Below are 22,679 nucleotides of genomic sequence, written 5' to 3'. Positions count from 1 at the left end.
GAAAAGAAAATGAAACATTCAATCCAATAGTCTTTGAAATTTACACTCCATGATGAAATATAAAAATGAATCGAAGCAAAAAAAAAAAAAATACTCCTTTATCCCCCCTTATTACCTCTTCTAATTACCTTAATCTAATTTGACATCCCTCAGTTTATTTCCTCTGAAAATAACCAATAATTTATAGAAACAAACATTAAAAAACACCCCTCTCTTCTCCATTACTGTATATCTTTTTCACTCCATTTTTTCACCGCCATCTTTAACCTCCCTCCACCGCGTTCGTCACCGGATTAGCCGGCTGCTTCGTCGCGATCATTTCGTAATCTCCCAATTCCTCCTCGTCGTCGTTGTCATTGTCATTCTCATCGCCTTCGTCGTGATTCTCACTCTCATTGTCGTGATATTGGTCGTGAATCTGCTGAGGCCACTGCTGTTCGGGCCGGGCCATGATGGGCCCGAGGTTGAAGGAGGGGACGTGGCTCTTGGCCCGCTCCTTGTACATGGCGTCGAGTTGGTGGAAGTAAGGGCATGTTTTAGAGTCCTCGGGCCGTTTCTTGTTGCTCTCCTTCACCTTTTTGAAGTATTTGTTGATATTCTCCCATTTCTCTTTACATCTTTTCGAGCTTCTGCAGTAACCTATCCCGCTCATCGCCTTCGAAATCTCCTCCCAGAGCGGGCCTTTTGGCCCGCTCTCTTGGTACTTCACTTCCAGATCCTTCCTCAGTTTGATCAGCGCCTCCACCTCCGCCTTCGGCCACCGCGACGACGAGCACGGCGAGATATGATCATCTCCGCCGCCGTTGTTATCTCTATGCGGCGTGATCTCTAATGTTTTCGTTGTACATGAAGGTGATGCCGCTGCTTTTTGCTGGATCTGGATCTGATTCAGCTCCGTTGCCGGAGCTGGATTCGGATTTGAATTTGGATTTGGATTCGATTGCGGAGGCGGCATTGGTGAGAAATTAGGGATCTGGAGATTGGATTGGCCGATGACTTTTTGGAGGAAGGAGATGACGGCGGCGTCTTTGGCGGCGGCGACGGATCTCTCCTGGAGGAGGAGTTCGTGCTCGCGATTCATCCTCGCCATTTCCTGCACGCGCCACGCCTCCTCCCGAGCGATGCGATCGCGCTCTCTCCGCTCCAGAGCTTCTAGAAACTTCTTCTGCAGATCCTCCTGCTTCTGCACCACACCCGTCATCAGCTTCTCCAAATACTCCTTCCACTTCCTCTTCCTCCCGCTCCTCCGCTGTATGTCCTCGTCGGAGGAAGTCGACGACGACGTCGAATTCGACAGATACGGATTAATCTGCTGCAATTGCTGCTGCTGCTGAGGTTGCAATTGAAGCGGAGAAGAAGTAATTATCGGATTCGCAACGGATATGTTTTTCGGAGGCACTACGCTCAGCGGCGTCGGGCTCGCCGATGCAACAGGCGTCGGCATTGCCGACGCCGGAGGCTGCGGCGGAGGGCTGAAATGGTGGTTATTCGGAGAGGTGTTCTCGAGAGCTTCCAATTGATCGAAAAATCGATACGCCTTAGCGTCTTGTTTGGATGCGCGCCCGTCTTTGGTCCTTTTGTGGTATTTGAAGACGTTTTCGAATTTCTCTTTGCATTTTTTAGCGCTCCGTTGAAACCCAAGCTCCGCCATTTTCCTGAACACCAAACACCCCCTTAATTATAACAAAATCAACGCATAAAATCAAACTTTCTTTTTTTTTATTTTTTTTTTATTTTGCTATAATTAGCGAAAAACATAGCCAGAACTCAAAGAGAAAGAGGCAAAGAATATAAGATTCCTTGAAAAGGAAGCTGTTTACAGCGAAAAAACCCTTTTTATGATTAAAAAAAGGCAGCAGCTTCACTGAAAATCATGATCTGAAAGATTCCATATACGGAAAAATCAAGAATTCAGTGAAACAAAACATTAAATGAAAATGGGAAAAAGTTGAATGAATTGAATAATTAGTTTATTACCTGGAAACTTCTTCCCATAATGGGCCTTTAAGGCTCGCGTCTCGAAAGGTAACATCCATATCAGATCGAATTTTCAGCAGCGCCAGCGTCTCCTGCCTCGGCCACCGTTTTCCGCCGCCGCCGCCGCCGCCAATTTTTTCATTCTCATCCGCGCCGCCCGCGAGGACGGAGCTCGATGCGCCGCCAGCCTCGCTGCTGCCGCCGCTAGCTCCGCCGCTCTCGTGATTCTCCGCCGCGGCGGCGAAGGGGCTGATGACGCCTGAAACCCCAAGCATCATGTAAAAGGAATCTTTTATTTTCTTCAAGTTTCTTCAAGCTCTAGCTGCAATAGCCCCTCTCTAATTACCAGCTGAAATATAAAAATAAATAAAAATTTAAAAAATTATGTAATATCACAAATGATGGGTGAATTCTGTGGGTTTTTATTAAGATAGGGAGCGTGGTGAATTTATTTAATTTATTTCGGTGGGATCTGCCTGTCACACTCCTCAATTTGTAATTTAAACTAGAGAGAGGTTAGAAAATTAGAAGAAGAAAAAGGAGAAAAGGAGTTAATTTTCTTTTTTTCCTTTTTGAGCTGAGGAATCTTTTTTTTTTCTTTGGCTAGCTTGGCCTCTCTATTTAGCAACCCTAAATATTTTTATGGGTGTAGCACCTGAAATTAGGGCCACTTATTATTATTCTCTACCATTGGTAGAGTTAGAAATTTGACTTAGGAGAAGGTGAAATCAAAATTCTCAATTTTTGACATGATTTTCATGGTAAAAACGATTAATAAAATTCTTCGGCCTCGCCAACCTATAGTTAGAACATTTATTTGCACTCACATTAATCGTGTGTAGATTAATTGCGTACAGAAGTCAATCGGTATGTGTAATGATATTACGCATATGTACATAACTTAGTGATAGACTTTACGTTCGATAGTAATCTTAAAATTTGCAAGATGGCAATGACGTTAATAGATAAATTGGCACTTCACTTATCGTATTTATTATTATGTGTACCGAAGTTGCTCGATACGTGTAGTGATAATGATATGACACACATATGTAATTTAGTGGTGAATTTTACATTCGATGGTAATCTCAAAATTGAGGAGATTGCAATGGAGGTGATAAATAAATTGTTTTTGTATATAGTAATATTACGTATGTGCATACGTAATTTAATGGTAGATTCTACGTTCGATTTTAAACTCGTGATCACAACGTCGATGATAAATAAATTGAATTTTGTATACAGTAATATTGCGTATGTACATACGTAATTTAGTGATAGATTCTACGTTCAGTTTTAAACTCGAGATCAGGACACTGGTGATAAATAAATATAGCTAAATGACAGGCCATGTAGGTCACCTTTGCTTTTTGAGGCGTTCGGATTTCAGTGGCTATTTTGGCTTAAACATATGGGCATCTTTGGGAAATGTCCAAATTGCCCCTCACATGTATACCATTGACCTTTTTAAATCGTTTTTTCTTTTTATTTTTTTATTACTCAATATATCATTAATCAGGGATTTGCTTCATAAATGGGATTCTCCCATTATTATAATGACTAAATTGCCCTTTCTCTCCAACTAGTTGATAAATATAATAATTATGAGGTTTAAAAACTTTGAAAAATAATTGTTACTATGGCAGGTACTTGTGCTGCTACGTTGTACAAGGGGCCCACCTCGAGGGTGATGTTGCAATTATTGAGAAATTTATCTGTGGACGCAGTTTGATAAATATTTATATGTGCAGATAAAAATATTATTTTTTTGTGTATAAATTTTGGTAGAAAAAAAAAGGTAATGAGGGTGGGATCCATGGGGTTGAATTAAACTAATTAGGTGTAGGTCATATTATTAGGCGAACTCATTTATGAGTAGAAGTTAATAGTGGCCAGTTTCTGTTAGGTTGCAACCTACCGTAATAAATGGATTGGAATTTTCATCGTATGTATGATTGATCATTAGAAGAAGAAAAAAATATCATACATAAATATATCTCACTAAAATCTAGCTGTAATACCCCACTAATCATACATTGATTAAAATCCACACATATGAAATATAGATATATGCGAAACTCAAGTTTTTTTTATAACTATTTTATGAAGAAAATTTTTTGAGATAGCTCATCTAACTTAATTTTAATAAATTATAGTGAATTAGAAATTTGGATGAAATTTGACGCTAGGATAAATACGGTTAATTCAATATTGTACATGATGATTATATTTATGCGTGTCATCCTTGTGCATGGGTCATGCTGATCTTCTCTGCATGTATCGTTCCAATTTTATCGGATGTACATGGTGATTAAGCAGATAAAAATTCTCTTCTAAATAATAGATTAAGAGGTTTAAGTAACCACAACCATTAATATAAAACGAGAATTAATATTGATTTTTTTTTCAAAGAACACTAATCCTGTATATTTCAGCTGGCTAGAATGTATAATCTTACATTACACTAAATATTACTATGATTTTTAGGAATTTTTTTTTAAAAAAAAGACCTCATATTTGATCGATCAATTTTTGGTTCCCCACAACCTTGAAAATTGACTATAAATTTTTATGAATTTCTTACATGTCTAATTTGAGTTAAATTATATCTAATGTGTCTTCAAAGAAATTCTTTGAGAACAAAACCATCCGTGAATTTTATCATTTTTCTTATAAATAATTCAATCACATTACTACTTTGAACATATGTGCACTAAATCAACAACATTGTAAAAATAAGAAATCATAATATTTCGTTATTGGAAAATTGAGAAAAATGTTAATAAAAATTCATGGTGTTACGATTGATTATTAAAATTAAGGGATGATCCAAATTAAAGTTTGATCAAAATTAAGACAACGGTGTACTAATTTTTTTGATGATAAAAAAAGACAATATTGTATTAATATCTCAAGTGGTAATTACGTAGTGAATGTAGTAATTCTCGTACTGCTTTTGAAAGCAAGATGTCACGCCTTTATGCACGTACGATAAGCTTCTGAGATTTCTGTCAATACGTCTCAATCTCAATTCGTTAGTAATAATTCAACTATTCAATCTCTATAGTATTTTTAAATAAAATTACCGGGGCAGTTAAAGAATCTGAATATATAATTTTCTCGACAAGTAATTCGAGAATTTAGAGCTACTGTACATTTTACATTTGTAAACAGTTTCAAAATTTGTCATGTATATTCCAAAAACAATTTATAGAAAAATATGCAATATTATATGTATACTCACATATTTTAAAAATATTTTTAAATATATTAAGGTAATAGTATCAGTCCAGCCAGCCATGCATATTCTTAAAGAAATTTGTATTAAAAATAGTTAATTAAATTTTATAATATTGATTTTAATTAGGTGCCAGTTTGGGTACAGTAATGCTGCCAGTGTTAGGACTTAATTAATTACAGCAATTTTCAGTATTTATTAAATTTCAGCTGCAGTTTACTTTCTGATCATTGATAGTGGCTACCATGTTTTTAGCAACCCTAATTCTTGGTTAATCCAACTAACCCCAAATTTAAAACCTAAAAATAGTTAGCACCTATATTTTGTTTCACACGTCTGGTTTATCTTCTTGCATGATTACCAATTGTATAAATAATTTCAAGAAAATCATGAATAAATATGCCTCTACCAATTTGACACTAAAAATATCCAAAAAAATCACTAAACGTCACTTCCATTAATCAACTTCTTATTAATTGATGGGGTGCGTACTAAACAAGCCCAACAGCAATGACGGCCCATCAGCCCAAAGCCCAAGGAAGAGTATGAGTTCGGCATTACCAAAGAGTTCGGCCTCAGCCTACAGCTCGGTAAAAGCCAACCAATCAAGCTCTGCTCTCAGGTCGGCATCAAGCTCTACTCTCAGATCGGCAACCAAAGCAGTTCGGTCTCAGTATTCGACCGAACAAGGAGTTAGTGGACCCATACAGGATTTCCACAACTTCCAACACACCCACTACCACGTGGTGTCAACTCAGGCCACGATCGTAGGCCATGACCTACGCTACATCCACGATCTTAGGCCATGACCTACACGACATCCACGACTTAGGGTGGTGATGCAAGCCACGATCTTAGTTCAATATATAAATAGAACTTAGATCTGATAGACGAGTTTTAAGCTCTCTAGAGATAAAATATCATATAGCAAGTCTGTGTTGTAAGCTGTAATCCCAGATCAAGCAATACAATCTTGCCCTCCCTTCTTCCCGTGGACGTAGATTTACTTCAGTAAATCGAACCACGTAAATTCTTTGTGTCGTAGTCTTTATTCTCTACCAGCATTTACTAACGTCAGAAATTCGCGGATTCATCACTGGCGCCGTCTGTGGGAAACAGAGAACAAAATTTGTGATAAAACGAATTTTTGACCCTTTTCCACCCCAAAAATGTGTACCAGATCACGTAACACCCGTAACACCGTTCGCGATAACCAGGAGGAAGCTAGTCCAGCCCGCAGCTCTGGGAAACAGCCTCGGGAGACTACCTCCTGTTCTCACGGTGAAGGAACTAGCCGCTCCAAAAGCCGTCACACCGAGTCTTCCCAGCAGCCCGATTTGAACGAGGCTGTCAAGCTGTTTTTGGCTGAAAAGCAGGAGGAATTCTTAACCTTCCTGCAAAAAAGCCACAAGCAGCCGGAGACGAAAACGGCGGATTCTCCCTCTCCCTCCATACGAGACAGTCACTACCGCAGTAGTGTCATGTCTTCCAGGAGAAAGAATCCTCGGTACCGGAATCACAGGAGAACTCCATCTCCTCCATACCGAAGAAATGTCGGGTTCGCCATGTACGGAGCATTGAGGACTCCGTTCTCGGAGGATATTACCCGAACTCCCCTACCACAGAACTACCGAACTCCGTCGATAACCTATGACGGACTCGTGGATCCTCATGATTTCTTGGGACGCTATCAATATAACATGGCGAACCAGGGTCTCAACGAGGTCCACATGTGCAAGCTGTTTCCCGAGCTGCTCATCGGGAACGCAAGAAGGTGGTTCGATAGCCTCCCCCAAGGCAGCATTAGATCTTACCGAGATCTAATGGATGCATTCCATAGGAGGTTCTTTCAGAAAGCGGAAGTCCGAATCACTTCGGCTCAGCTGCTTTCCATTCGTCAAGGTCGCGACGAAAAAATCAGCGACTTTATGACAAGATTCCACAAGGAATGCCTGCAAGTAGACGATCTCAACGATCTGCTTGTCATCTCGGCATTCCAAAATGGAATCCTGCCCGGAGCTCTCTACAGGAAGCTCGTTGAGTGCGGTCCGCAGACAGCTCAGGAAATGTGGGACATTGCGGACCAGTACTCCCGGGCCGATGAGGCAGACCGTCGCAAACGGTCGTTAGACAGCTCATCGTCCCGAGGAGACAGAAGGAAGCCCGATCATAGCGATCAGGGGCATCCTCGCCGGACTCCATTTGAAAGAATTCAAAGGGCTCCGGTGCAAGACAGATTGGGACCCCGTCTCAATCCCGAGAAGCCGCCCGCTCAGTTCGTACCGCTGAACAAGCCGAGAGCGGAAATTTTCGAACTGCACTCTGACCTGTTCGAAAAGCCAAAGCGGATGACGAAATCAGCCGCGCGCCGACCCCAGGATAACTACTGCTCCTACCATCAAGACCACGGTCACGATACCGAGGAGTGCAGAAACTTGGCTGCAGGTATCGATGTTCTTGTGAAGGCAGGGACATTGAAAAAATACCAAAGCAAGCAGTCAAAGAAGAATAAGAAGCAGAGAGGTGCGAACTGCGCTCCTCAGGATCCGAAAAGGCAGCCGGATCCCGAAGACGATGACGAGCCGCAATATGATGGAGTAATCCAGACTATTGACGCTCTCCCTGCCGGGAAGACCAAGTCGTCCCTGAAGTCAGAGCGCAGAGGCTCCAATCGAGAGGAGCCAACGCATAAAAGGCTGAAGCAGGACGAAGTGATTACGTTCTCGGATGCTGATCCCGTCCCGGCCATCTCTCCTCACCAAGACGCCATTGTCATCCAAGCCGGAGTGGCAAACAAACTGGTCCACAGGGTGTTTGTGGATACAGGAGCGTCAGTCAGCATTCTTTTTAAAGAGTGCTTCGACAAACTAGAAGTGGACCCAGCTCGGCTCAGTCCGGCTCCGCTTCCCCTGAAGAGCTTCGCCCAGGAGGACACCCGCCCTGAAGGTATTATCAGCCTTCCGATCACGGTGGGGAAAGCGCCTACTAGCTCCAGTACGATGATTGAGTTTTTCGTGGTGAAAGCTCGGTCCCCGTACAACGTCATCCTGGGAAGAGACTGGCTCAACACAGTTCGGGCCGTTTGCTCTACTTATCACCTCACCATCAAGATTCCCACTAAAGGTGGGATAGCGGTCATCCGAGGTGATCAAAAGAGAGCAAAAGAGTGTCTGCAGATTGCGCTTAAAAGTGCCGAGCAATCAGATCGGCACCACCAAGCATAGCAATCACAGCAGCCGGAGTCAGAGGCAATGACCGAAGTCATACCGGAGCCGAATTCGATGACAGTTCAGCTGTACGAAGACGATCCATCCAGAACGGTTAAGATCGGCTTCGCGGGAACGCCTCTACTTCGGGAAAAAACCATCCAGCTCCTCAAGGAGTATAAAGACGTCTTTGCATGGTCTCCGTTGGACATGACCGGAGTGCCCCCCGAGGTAATCACTCATCGGTTAAATATTGATCCTTCGGTCCGGCCGATAAAACAGAAGCAAAGACTCTTTGCGGCAGAACGAAGTCAAGTCATCCATGACGAAGTCCGTCAATTATTGAAGGCGGATGTGTTATTCGAAGTGAAGTATCCTTCGTGGGTGGCCAATCCGGTCATGATCAAGAAAAAGGAAGGAGGATGGCGGATGTGCATAGATTTCACCGATCTAAATAAGCACTGTCCCAAAGATTGCTATCCCCTTCCGAACATAGATAAAAAAGTAGAAGCTTTAATAGGCTTTGAAATTTTTTGTTTTCTTGATCTGTACAAAGGATACCATCAAGTTTTAATGGATGAGATTGACGCTTCAAAAACGGCCTTCATTACTGATTTCGGCATTTTCGCTTATAAAAAGATGCCATTCGGTTTAAAGAATGCCGGAGCCACTTATCAAAGGATGGTAGACAAGCTTTTTCGGCACCTGATTGGAAAGGAGGTCGAAGTGTATGTTGACGATATAGTCGTCAAAAGCAAAAGCACTTCGGAGTACGAGCACAACCTCAAGTCCACTCTCAACGTGCTCAAGAAAGCCAACCTCAAACTTAATCCCCAAAAGTGTACCTTTTTGGTAGATTCGGGAAAGTTTCTGGGTTGTTGGGTTTCAAAGGACGGACTCAAGGCAAACCCCTCAAAAGTTCAAGTCGTTCAGAACATGGCAATGCCGAAGTCCATACATGACGTGCAAAGGCTAACCGGATGTCTAGCCGCACTGAATCGATTCCTTTCCCAAGCAGCCGAAAAGCAACTGCCGTTCTTCAAGGTGTTGAAAAAGGCACCAAAGTTCGAGTGGGGAGCCGAGCAGAAAAAGGCCTTTGACGAGCTCAAAAGTTATCTAGCCGAGCTTCCTATTCTCTCTGCTCCAACCGAAGCCGAAGTAATATTCTTATACTTAGCGGCATCGGATCAAACCATCAGCGCGGTGCTTGTACGAGAAGAAGGCCTAAAGCAGCTTCCCATCTATTTTACAAGCCGAGCATTAAGAGGTCCAGAAACCAGGTATCAACCTCTGGAAAAGATTGCTCTGGCATTAGTAAATGCAGCAAGGAGACTGCGGCCATACTTCTATGCTCACAAGGTATGCGTCTTAACTGATCTGCCACTTCGGCAAGTGTTGACCAAACCAGAAGCATCAGGCAGAATCGCCAAGTGGGCTATAGAGTTGGGAGAGCACACAATTGAATATCTATCTCGGAAAGCCATCAAGGGACAAGCCTTGGCAGATTTTCTTGCAGAAGCAAAGTTCGATCAAGCAATTCCTGTTATTGCCGAACAGAAGAATTCTGCCAATGCCGAACTAGCACAGCCCTTGGAATCCGAAGTAGAGCCGCCGGACTGCTGGAGCGGATTCGTAGATGGAGCTTCAAACAAGATGGGAAGTGGAGCTGGTATTTTACTTGTCGCTCCCGACGGACACGAGGTAACCTACTCACTTCGGTTCCTATTCCCCACTACTAATAATGAAGCCGAGTACGAAGCCCTCCTGGCCGGACTCCAGTTAGCGCAAAGTCTGCTCGTCAAATCTCTCAAAGTCCATTGTGATTCACAAGTCATAGTAAATCACATGTTGGGTACAAGTGAAGCTCGTGACGAGAGAATGAAGAAGTATTTGGACAAAGCGCAAAGCATCAGCCGAAGTTTCTCCTATTTTCGGATAATCCGCATTCCCAGAGCGGAAAATAGCCGAGCAGATACCTTAAGTAAGTTGGCCTCAGATCCGAGCTCAAAGGCGGAAGAATTAATGCATCGAAGCATTGATGAAGCCGAGGTACATTCAGTATCCAGCTCGCCGAACTGGATGACGCCGATCTTGCAGTATCTGGATCAAGGACAATTGCCCGAGGATAAGAGAGAAGCTCGGAAGATCACGTGCCGAGCACTTCGGTACGAACTTCATGAAGGAGTCCTCTTTAGAAAGTCTTACCTCCAGCCGTTATTGCGGTGCGTAGGACCAGAAGAGACGGACTACATCCTCAGAGAAGTTCATGAAGGATCGTGCGGTAGCCACATCGGAGCCAGAGCTTTAGCTAAAAAAGTTCTGAGATGGGGATATTATTGGCCAACCATGGTACAAGAGGCAGTGCAGCTCGTCAAGAAGTGTACGAAGTGCCAAATTCATGCAAATGTCCCAAGGATGCCGCAGACCGATCTATACACTATGCAAAGCCCTTGGCCTTTCATGCAATGGGGCATAGACATAGTGGGACCACTTCCTCAAGCTCCTCGGCAAATGAAATTCCTTATCGTTGCCGTGGACTACTTCACGAAGTGGGTGGAGGCTGAACCATTAGCTACGATAACGAGCTCAAAGGCATTGGACTTCGTCTGGAAGAACATAGTGTGCCGATTTGGCATACCCCACATCCTCATCTCGGATAATGGGACTCAGTCCACCGACAAGACGTTCAAGAATTGGTGCCAAGAGCTGAACATTCAACAGCGGTTCACTTCGGTCTCCCATCCCCAAGCAAACGGACAAACGGAAGTAACGAACCGGATTCTGGTGAAAGGGTTAAAAGCTCGGTTAGAACAAGCCAAAGGACAATGGGTAGAAAATCTCCCTCAAGTCCTATGGTCCTACCGAACTACACCCAAAACCTCCAACGGTGAAACTCCGTATAGTCTGGTGTACGGCACTGAAGCCGTAATTCCGGTGGAGATCGGCGTACCCAGTCCCCGAACTCTAAATTTCTCCTCAGAAATGAATGACGACGGACTGAGAGCAGAACTAGATCTCGCCGAAGAAAGAAGAGAATTGGCGTGCATAAAAGCAGCCAAGTATAAGGAGCAAGTAGCCCGGTATTATAACCAAAGGGTGAAAAAGCTTCAATTTCAAGTGGGAGATCTCGTCTTGAGAAACAACGAAGTAAGCCGAGCAGAAAAGCTGGGCAAACTCGAACCCACATGGGAGGGTCCATATCGGGTGTCAGAAGTCCTCGGCAAAGGGTCTTATAAATTGACTCACATGTCAGGAGAACAAGTACCCCGAACATGGCACGTCTCCAACCTCAAGAAGTTCCACTTGTAAGAGACAAAAGTCCGGTCAGTCCGTCTCGTGTCTAGTTCGGTCATAGGGGTATATGTTTTTATTTGTTTGTTTCTCACTTGTACCTCTTACTTGTCGTTTTTAAAAAAAAAAAAAGTTTAAAGTTTTTTTTCTTTCATCTTTTTCATTTTTTCTCTATGTGTTTTGTCTCTATGTGCTTGTCGTCTCTTACAAATGGTACCAAGGTATATCGTTCTTTAAAGACTGATCCCCTTTTTAGATCGATTATTAAAGACTATTGTGAGTCCAAGCTTCTAAGGAGGATACAAGACCACAATTCAGCTTAACAAGCAGTCCGTCTGAAACGAACTGCAACAAGCCAACGACTGTGAGTCCAAGCTTCCAAGGAGGATACAAGACCACAATTCAGCTTAACAAGCACTTCGTCTGAAACGAACTGCAATAAGCCAACGATTGTGAGTCCAAGCTTCTCAGGAAGATACAAGACCACAATTCGGCTTAAGAAATAAGCACTTCGTCTGAAACGAACTGCAATAAGGGAAAGTCCGATCCACGCGATAAACCTCGCCGAATTAGGACGACCAAGTTCGGTCAAAGAAGTTTACCTCATAAGACCGAGGACGACCATGTCTAGTCAAAGAGGTTTACTGCATAAGACCACTTCGGTTAACTGGGAAAGTCCGATCCACGCGATAAAACTCGCCGAATTAGGACAAGGGAAAGTTCGATCCCGGCGACAAAAATCGCCAAATTAGAACACAAACCAAGTCCGGTCAAAGAAGTTTCCTTCATAAGATCAAAGACGAGTCCGGTCAAAGAAGCTTACTTCAAAGTCCAAATACGAGTCCGATCAAAGAAGCTCACTTCATAAGACCGATGACGAGCACGATGAAATTGTTTCGCAGAGCTGTAAGTAAGCAGTGATAAAAGCGAAAGGAAAAAATTTCATTTATTAAATCTCGTTCGGCTGACAATTCAGCTCCCCTACGAGAAGGCATTACGCCATTACAAAGGACTATTCTACTGTCCTCGGTTACTAAAGTTAAGCCACCTATCTGCAAAATCCTCTGGAAGCCGAGTTCGGTTGTTCCGAGCAGATGAAGAATAAGCAGGTCGACGAGATGCTATCCTCGACCCAACACCTCTTCCGCGAGCCCCAGAAGCTCTAACCCCTCGGCGATGAAGAGTCTCTGCAATAAGCATCTGCTGATCTTGCTCGCTCATAGTCACAACTCCTCGGCGAATTTCAGTCCGTCCCTGTCTTGACGATTCCGGTTGCTCCTGAGCCCGTTCTCGTCTTGACGTTTCCGGCTGTTCCGGAGTTCGTTGTTGACTTGGAGTAGGATTTTGAACAAGGGAACCAGAGGCTTGATCTGGAGTGCGAGCATCTGTTGGCGGGAAATGCCTAAGGAATCTCTCGATTGAGGGACGCCGGGAAAGAATGATGTCGTACCGAGAAGCCCAGCGCCGTAATGATTTCACAACTTGTTGGCAAGCCGAGCTCTCCAGCGCATTGTTCCTCCGGAGTACATGATATTCCTCCCACAGTTCGTCAACTCGACTCTGAACATCTGATATGGTCACTCCCCCGCGCACACGGATGTAATCCTCGTGCGCAGTCCTCTCAGCAATGGTCGTATTCAGCTCGGCCTCCAGATCCTTCTTATCGGACTCTAAGTCCTTATTATCGGCCTCCAGCTTCACTAAACGAGCCAGAAGCTCGTCATTCTTCGTCTGATCGGCTATAGCTCTTTTCTCAGCTTCGTCTAAAGCCGAAGAGTACAGCCGTTTCCAGTGAAGTATCTCCATCTCCTTGAGTACAAAGCAGCTATATTAGTTCGGCAGCTGTACCGAGCAGATAGTAAAATACAACAGGAATAAAGGCGAGTACGAAAAGCTATACGAAGACAAGTGTAGAGAATTTTTCATTCACAAGGAAAATTTTTTACACTAGGAGGGCTTCAAGGCCATTTTACAAGGAAGAAACTAGACTAAGAGAAGGGAGACGAAATCATACTCCGCCAGCTTCGTCTCCGGCTCCTCGGTCTGGTTCAGCTTCTTTCTCCTGAGCTACCTCAGCCTCGGCCTCGCATCCTGCCGGCCTCGCCTCCGCCTCCTGATCGGCTTCCTTCTCCGGATGCCCGGCCCGCTCGACTTCGGCCTCCTGCTCCAGCGGCTCGGCCTCACCCTCTCCGTTGTAAGTCGAAGCGGGTGAAACGGGTCCCACGGAGGCAAAGATAGCCTCCAGGTTCTCGTCCCGATCAGCTCGACAACTCCGGACTCGGTCTGCAGAAAGCAGGACCGAGGATGAAGCGAGCTCCTCAAGGAGCGGCAGATTCTGAAGCCGAGCTGCTATCTCTCGGCTGTACAGAGGCAGCACGACGTCGGCCCCCTGCTCGCCCTTATCGGTAATTAGCCTTACCAGACTACCGACAAAGGCCGAGAACTGGCCGCTCAAAAAGAGTTTCTCCGTGTAAACACGGAGAGCCTCCCCCTGGGCAGCCACGGCGGCAGCCTCCTTCTGAGCCTCCCGGTGCTTCGTCTGCTCTTGCAGGATGATGAGCTGGTTTTTGGCTGACCGGGCTTCATCCTGAGCCGAGATCCTAGCAGCTCGGGCCCTCTCAAATTTGGCCTCAGCCTGTTCGGCCAGACTACGAGCAAGATGCAACTTCTTCTGCATCTCCTCGTAGTCGTGGGATGCTTTGGAGAGCTCCACGGAGACGAGCTTGGCTCTCTGAAGATGAACAAGGAAAAAACTCAACAGAATGGCCATCAAAAAATGTGGAAAAGAAGCCAAGTCAGAAAGCTTACCTCCACAAAATTCGTCGGCCATTGAAAAGGCTCAGGGACGTGTTCCGGGATGTCTGCAACCACCTCGGAGATGACCAGGTCTTTCCCCGGCACTCTTGGGGACTCATGAAATTTCCCCTTCCCTTTAGCCGAACACGGCTCCGGCTCTTTCGGATCCGAAGAAGAGGTTTTTTGCCTCTTCGGATTCTTCTCGGCTTCAGACGCCGAGCGAGGGGCTCTCTGCCTCTCCGGCTCCACAAGCTCGGAGGACTTTCGGATAGCCTTATTCAGCAAGTTCACTGTCAAAAAACAAAAAAAAAAAAAAACAACAAAGTCAGATTTTCTTCGTTAAAGCAGTAGAGCATAAAGATAAAGAGAAATCCTCACCCTCGGCCTCTTCGTCCGAAGACGAGATGTCGAACACGACGTCGCCCTTGACGAGCTCAGACTCCGTGTATTGTTTCCTAACTATGGGAATCTTGTTGAGCTCGCCATCGAGCTCGTCCAACGGTTCAGGCCGAGGATGACGGATAACGGACTTCGGCCCTCTCCAGGGAAAACTAGGAGCCGGGGTCCTATCATAGTAGAAGAAGCGGTTTTGCCACTTCGGCCACTTCGTTTTACAAAAGGCCCTAAAGGGCTGTACAGGGATCAAGTAAAACCAAGACCCCTTCCTCTTAAATTGAAAGAATTTAAGGATCGCCTTCAAAGACAAATCTCTTCCTAACTTACGGAGTTCGGCAGCGAAGGCCGACAAGTGCCTCCAAGAGTTCGGAGTCACCTGGCCTAAAGGAAGCTGAAAAAAATCTAGTAAATCTATAAAGGCAGAAGGGACGGGGAAACGAAGCCCGCATTCTAAGCAGGCCTCGTACACGGTGGCGTAACCCTCCGGCGGGGAGTCAGCCCTATGATCACCGTCAGGTACCACCGCCTTCCCCCCAGGAAAAAAGTATTTTTCGGGTAGGGATATCACAGTATCCTTACTCAAAATACTATGGAAATACTCTACGGTCTTCTCCCCGGACTCTTTCCGGCCAGAAGACCCCTTACCGCCTCTCCTACCGCTACCCGACTCCGAAGAAGAAGAAGAAGACATTTTTCTTACTTTTTGAAGGTGAAGAAAGTCTGAAGAAATTCTTGAAAGCGGAGAGAGAATTTTCGCAAAAAAGAGATAGTGCAGAAGAAGCAGTCGCAAAAGTGCTTCAATGATGAAGAAAGGAGGTATTTATCAGATTCGGCGAAGATTTCAAAATCGTCGCACCGTTTCGAATCCCACCTTTTCAGGATTCAACGGCCGGATTTTACTGTCGCATTTAATGCAGTCACGTGCAAGGCACGTCCCCTGACATCAGCCTCCCCCTTGCCTTTATCCAGAATGCCGAAGTGACTCACTTCGCCGAAGTGATTCACTTCGCCCTTCGGGGGGGGTAGTGATGGGGTGCGTACTAAACAAGCCCAACAGCAATGACGGCCCATCAGCCCAAAGCCCAAGGAAGAGTATGAGTTCGGCATTACCAAAGAGTTCGGCCTCAGCCTACAGCTCGGTAAAAGCCAACCAATCAAGCTCTGCTCTCAGGTCGGCATCAAGCTCTACTCTCAGATCGGCAACCAAAGCAGTTCGGTCTCAGTATTCGACCGAACAAGGAGTTAGTGGACCCATACAGGATTTCCACAACTTCCAACACACCCACTACCACGTGGTGTCAACTCAGGCCACGATCGTAGGCCATGACCTACGCTACATCCACGATCTTAGGCCATGACCTACACGACATCCACGACTTAGGGTGGTGATGCAAGCCACGATCTTAGTTCAATATATAAATAGAACTTAGATCTGATAGACGAGTTTTAAGCTCTCTAGAGATAAAATATCATATAGCAAGTCTGTGTTGTAAGCTGTAATCCCAGATCAAGCAATACAATCTTGCCCTCCCTTCTTCCCGTGGACGTAGATTTACTTCAGTAAATCGAACCACGTAAATTCTTTGTGTCGTAGTCTTTATTCTCTACCAGCATTTACTAACGTCAGAAATTCGCGGATTCATCATTAATGTATATCAATTTTTGAAATATAAACGTTTCAGTCAAAAATATCAAGCAAAGTCCATAGAGACAAGCCATGTTTTTCCTTTCGTATTTAAATATAGAGAAAATTGGACCATTGCGCAAATAAATGAAAAATGGCGGACCCATCAATAAATACGCCAATAAATGCGGAAATATGAAAGAAAACCATATTTATTACTACCATTCAATTTTTTTAGTTTTACAACTGAATTAGAAAACGAAATATTTGAATAGGTGTGTAAATGTAATGGGTCAAAATAGAAAAAGAAGGGTAGATTGAGGGGTGGAGAAGTAACAATAAAGGCGAAATGGCCACCGCTAATATTTGGCTATAAACATTGAGGTGAATGCTAATTAATTACCTATGATAAAGGGAAGTGTAAAATAGAAGTGGCGGGAAAAAATAAAAATTAAATTACTAAAAGTAAAGTTTTTTTTTAAACACTAAAAGTAAAGTCAATTAATTAATATATAAACCTTACAGCGGGTGGAAAAAATTAAATAAAAAAACTTAAACTCGACAGAATACACATTTTTTTAATAATAATTAAACAAAAGAGGGTAGTTCTGACCATGATTATGTCGTACTCATACGCTAAACAGTAAAAGATTTCTGATCCCAATAAACAAATTATTTAATTTGAGTATAACCTATTGTTGTTATTTTATTAAATTATTCAAAATTATAGCGTAAACAAGCAAATCAAGCTTTGATTTTTTTAATTTTTGTTAAATTAAAAATTTCAATAACACTTTTTAACATATTAGAATCAAACTAAATATATAAATCGAAACGAACAACACTAAACATGTGTCAAACAGGAGTGTTGCTTACATAAGGAGCTCAAATAAGGTACGTAGTATATCATTTCTCTGTATATATATATTATATATTGAGAATATAAAAATAGGCAAGTCGCAAGTGTGATTGGATCCGTGATCAATCCAGAAATGTGACCATCACTTTTTTTTAAAAAAATTATTCCGCTAGAGATTGGTTAATTAATTTACATAAACTTAGGAGATTAATTTACCATAAACTTAATAACTATAGTCAATAAATGATGTAAATTTGTGTTTTAAATACACCATCTTTAAAGAACGTCTTCAATTTTGGCACCCCAACTAATATCAAGGGATGCAAGCGAAAGTGCTCTAGAAAAAAAAATTAACTGCAATAAACAATTATGTCTTCAACTTAAAAACCATTTTCTTTACACCCTCAGTATTTATCAGTACTACAATTTTTTTAAAAAACTTAATCATATCTTTAATTTTGTATTGTACTATACTCTTGCAGTGCATATTCTATAAATTAAATAATGATAGTTAGATTTTTTACTTCCAAATGCATATGATGCAAAATACATTTACAAAATTACAATATATTTTTATCATCATTTTTTAGTAATTCAATCTTATTTCTTATAATTTACATTGTATATTGTAACTAAAATAATATATTACAGTTTAACTAAAAATAAAACCAAATTTACAAATTTAAAGAATTGAGTAACTCATATCATGTTGTGTATAGCATGTCTCTGATGAATTGAATTCGTTTTTTTATCTCATGGTGTCGCCATATTTACAAATTATCAACCCTAAACAAAACAATGATGACCTCATAAATAAATTATTATAAAAAAACAATTATTACCACGACGTGATTCATTCAATTTATCTTATTGACAAGAGTTGGAATAAAATAATCAGTATGAGTTGGAACACGGTGGAATATCATCATAAATTTTTTTAAGACAATATTATTTTCACCCTAGCTAATCTATTGGAATAAAATATCATTCCATATCAAGGATAAAATATTTCCTTTTTCTTCGGCCTCGAATTGTAATAATCTCGTGGCTTTATATTTAATTATGCTCTTGGATCTGTATTTTAATGCGGCAGTTACCTACCAACAAAAATAAATTATGTAGGTTGAAAAGCTTACTTGCAATAATGTGTAATTTATAGTTTGAATTTGTACGTTTCTCTTTATGAATTATTATGTGAATCCGACCCCAAGAAGCCCTAGGCCTAGGTAGGCAAGAACATTTTAGTTTTTATTTATATTTTCAATAATGATTGCTTATAGTTAATTATAGAGATACAGTTGCGTTCTTTTATTTATCCGCTTTATAATCATTTAATATTTATTAATTGTGACTTTAAAAAATGTATGAAAACGCAAAGCCAAATATAGTAAAACTTCAGCTACACTACTTTCTCTTTACCGAGAGAAAGTAGTGTTTATTAAGAGCTAGTCCCCGTTTTCTTTAATTTTTTTTACCGTGTTACAATTTTATAAATTATTTTGTTCATTCGCAAATATACATCAAATTAAATGTAATTTACTAAGAATTAGAAAAGCATTTTAATTTAATAAGAATTTGAAAAACATTTTAATTTAATGTAATTTAATAATAATTAAAAAAAATTAGAAGGGAATGTGGAGTAATTTAAAGATATGTCACCGTTATCTTAATTTTAATGGACTGTCATACTCTTTTCTATTTAAATTAAGTAATAAAATATTGTCATATGACATGCTTTCATAGATCAATAATTCAATAGATATTATTGATTCTTAGATATAATTATTTTTAAATAAGATTAAGAATACGTTGCTTATTAACCTAACATAGGAATAACCACATTAGTTGAATATTATTTACATGTTAAATTTATTTGTGCATCTCATATTCATGAATTTCATGTGTCTATGTAGTATAATTTGTTTTGAGGCATCTTGTTTCTTATGTAAAGTCTAAATTTTATTAGATTCCACCCTACATACGTATTCAAAAAGATAAGTAACTAAAACAAAATACTAAAAACAATTGGCATCCTTTTTTTAGAAAATTAGTTGGGTTGAGTGAATGGAAACCTCATTTCAACAATTCTTCCAAATCTATAAATGAAAAACACGCAAGTAAAAATCTTTACAGCAAAGAAATGCTTTAGAAATAGAGCTTCTCCCCAATTTTCCAAAAGGGGATTTGTCTTTTTAAAATTCTCTTCCAATATTATTCCCAATAAAAATAGGAAGAAAGCATCTAACATACCACATGCAAATTATCAATTATGGAGTAGCATAATGATTAACTGTTCTGTTACATCCAGCACAGAAAACATAGCTATATATACTTACACGTGTACAGATTTCAGATCAATTTCTCTTTATTTTCATCCTACATTTTAGAAGTTTTTATTAAGGTTATTTTTTAAAAAATTAATCGAATCTCCAACAACTAAGTAGAGGATTTAGGGATTGTGACAGGGACCAATATGAGTTGTCTGATAACAAAATATGAAGGTGGGGTATGTTAAAAAGTTACATGTACACAAAGGATTAATTGAACATGCCTAGCATGTGAATATAGACATAAATCATGTGTCATCCATGTGGATTTTAACCCTTTTGTATTTTTTTTAATCTGTCATTAGCTAATTAGCAGCCCACCAAACTGGGATCCTTGCATTAATGTTTAAATATTGGAGTAGTATTTTTTATTATTATTATTCAAGAGTAGAGTTGGATATGTAAACATAGGTATGGAGTTAATTATAAGTAGTTAAAGTCTTTAATTTGTTACAATTTTAATTTATTCCCATCCCCCCCCCCCCCCCCTTTTTTAAGCCTGCAATAGAGACTTTTATATATTTAATCAACAACATACTGATTATTAATATACGAACTATAGTATTTTCTTGTTTTCTCTAATTATACACATTATGTATGCAGTAAAGATTCCTAAGGTGGAATCCTTAGTCTCTAATTAAAGATATGAAGGTCGGTATGGTTTCGAATAGTGTACTACTATTTTTTATGTCTCATTCATTACGTCCAATCTCTAAATTAACTATCTTAATAATATTTGTTGTAAATAAAAAAATAATCCATATATTTTAATATAATAGCCTCGTAAATTTATTTGAAAAATGGAATTTTTATAAAATTATATATTACTCCATGTTGAGGTGGGGGACCAATGAGCACCCAATAAATTTATAAAATTTATGATATTTTTATAATTTTATGTTAAAATAGGTATCAACAAAAGTTTTCACCACCCCCTTCTCTAATCCTCTAATCAAGGTGAAATCTTAAATAAGGAGTAATATTGTTTTGTGCAATAATAACTACAAAAAATACTAAACAATACTCCTATATTATAAGACATTTGTATTGCCACAATCATACATAAACCAATGATGATTAATAATCAATTGAAAGTTCCGAAACAAGAATTAACAGCAAAAAAGTGGTAATAAACAACATTTGTGTGATCAGTAAGCTAAGGAAAAACCATGTGAAGTGAGTTAATTGCGGTAATAATGATGTTGGTTTAAGACAGAGTTAGTTATAACCGAATTGATAAAGGATTCCTTCTCCTAGCTAGGGTTTCTTAATTTCTTCTCTCTCTTCTTTTTATCCTAGGGTTAGTTAATTACACAAACTTTGAACATATATCTCAATTACAGCATGTGAAGGCGCAGCCAAAATAATGATGTAAAGCACAAGCAAGTGTAGGTTTTGCAAACGGTGTGTGATGGGATAATTAAGACAGCCAAAGCTATATGTTCATCCATTCATTACTCAACGTTATTTAGCTATATGTATAGATCAGTTTGTTTAAGATTTAATTACTTTTACCAATATTTTAAAAATCAGACCAGATCGACCGGTTCAGTTACAAACCGACATGCATGCATGTAGGAGTACAATACATATGGATATTTGACAAAATTAAAATTAAATTTTTCAAAAAATATGAACTATTTTCGATTCTCAGATTATCGAAGATCTATAAACGATGAATTCGCTAATTTGCTTAATCAATTTGTAGTCATGTATTAGAATTTCATGGAAAAAGAAAATTCCATGAATCCATTGTTTTCTAACATGTTTTTCCAATGAATTCATTAATATGCAACTTGTAATTTAAATTTTGATATATATATAATAAAATAATAATACTAGTGTAGTTCTAACGAAACACACATCAAACCTTTTTTTTAGGTTGAGCATGTATATATTATTGACTCGGACTTTCCTTATCAATAGTTATGTCTATACATTTTAATTGACATTATTGAATGGAAAAAAAAATTTATTTCTAACATTGTGGTTTTCTTCTGTCAGGAGAATTTTACATCTCGAAATTTAAAACAAGCATGACACCTATAATGGATGAAGATACCTAGTACAATTCGAATGGGATTAAATTGAGATTAATATGCCTATATGTTACTGTATATGTTAGTGATTAGAATATCAATTTTAATAGGAATTGAGTTTAAATATTAATGAACTAATATAATTTGCATATAAATTTAATTAGTATATGACCTTAATTAAGAAATAAAATTAAAATTTTAATTCGCATATAAGTGTAATTAGGATACATAAATGTGCATAATAAAATAAATAAGATATTTATAAATAATAGCAGTAAAGATGATGGATGAATACGAAGATATGATTGTAAATATTGAGATAAAGAATGAAAGAAGAAAATCAATAATAGTGTAGGGCAAGCTGCATTATTTCCTAATAACATGTGAACCCAAAATAGAAGCAAATGGGTAAATTGGACCCAGGTTATCAAGCTGCGTTGAACTTATGTTACTAAATCTAGAAAAGTTGACTTGATTAATTATGATTATGCAAACTATAATTATTGTTTTCTTGAATTTCATAATAGGAAGAAGATAAGATAAACACCTAGATCAAAGTCATTTCCTCAATCAAGGTACAGTTATATCACTACTACAGTAACAGCCTTATTAAATTGCGAATGTATTAATATTATACATATATGTTAGGTCAGGTCAGGGGTCCTAATTTGAAATTAGTTATCTCAAATCAGCATCAAAAGTATCCTACTTTCAAATAATGTCTAAAAATATAGTACTATTGCATACCAGTATTAAAATATAAATAAAGTTATATGTGTGTATACACGGATGGAAGTAAAAGAGATATTTATTGTGGATTTTTACGATAATCATCACCAATATTTCTTATTTCTTATATGTATATAAAAATAGAAGAAGATGGTGAAATTGGAGAAGCCAAAATTTAGAAAATACAGAAAGAGTTA

At 40.0% G+C, this 22,679-nt stretch overlaps 1 protein-coding gene and 1 pseudogene across 1 annotated transcript; both read right to left on the bottom strand.

Moving 5' to 3' along the window:
• On the bottom strand, nucleotides 1–2,496 carry LOC121780788 (trihelix transcription factor DF1-like). The gene is made up of 2 exons (XM_042178415.1): nucleotides 1,978–2,496; nucleotides 1–1,655 (listed from the first exon to the last, which is right to left on the bottom strand). Exons 1-2 carry the CDS (start codon nucleotides 2,253–2,255, stop codon nucleotides 263–265), a joined length of 1,671 nt encoding a protein of 556 aa, XP_042034349.1. The 5' UTR covers nucleotides 2,256–2,496; the 3' UTR covers nucleotides 1–262.
• A 1,688-nt stretch (nucleotides 2,497–4,184) lies between these two features.
• Nucleotides 4,185–4,294, bottom strand: LOC121783116 (annotated as a pseudogene).
• Between the last annotated feature and the right edge of the window lie 18,385 nt (nucleotides 4,295–22,679).

This window comes from Salvia splendens, chromosome 20 (assembly GCF_004379255.2).
Source record: "Salvia splendens isolate huo1 chromosome 20, SspV2, whole genome shotgun sequence".
NCBI lineage: Eukaryota > Viridiplantae > Streptophyta > Magnoliopsida > Lamiales > Lamiaceae > Salvia > Salvia splendens.
This window is presented reverse-complemented; position numbering and strand designations above follow the sequence as displayed.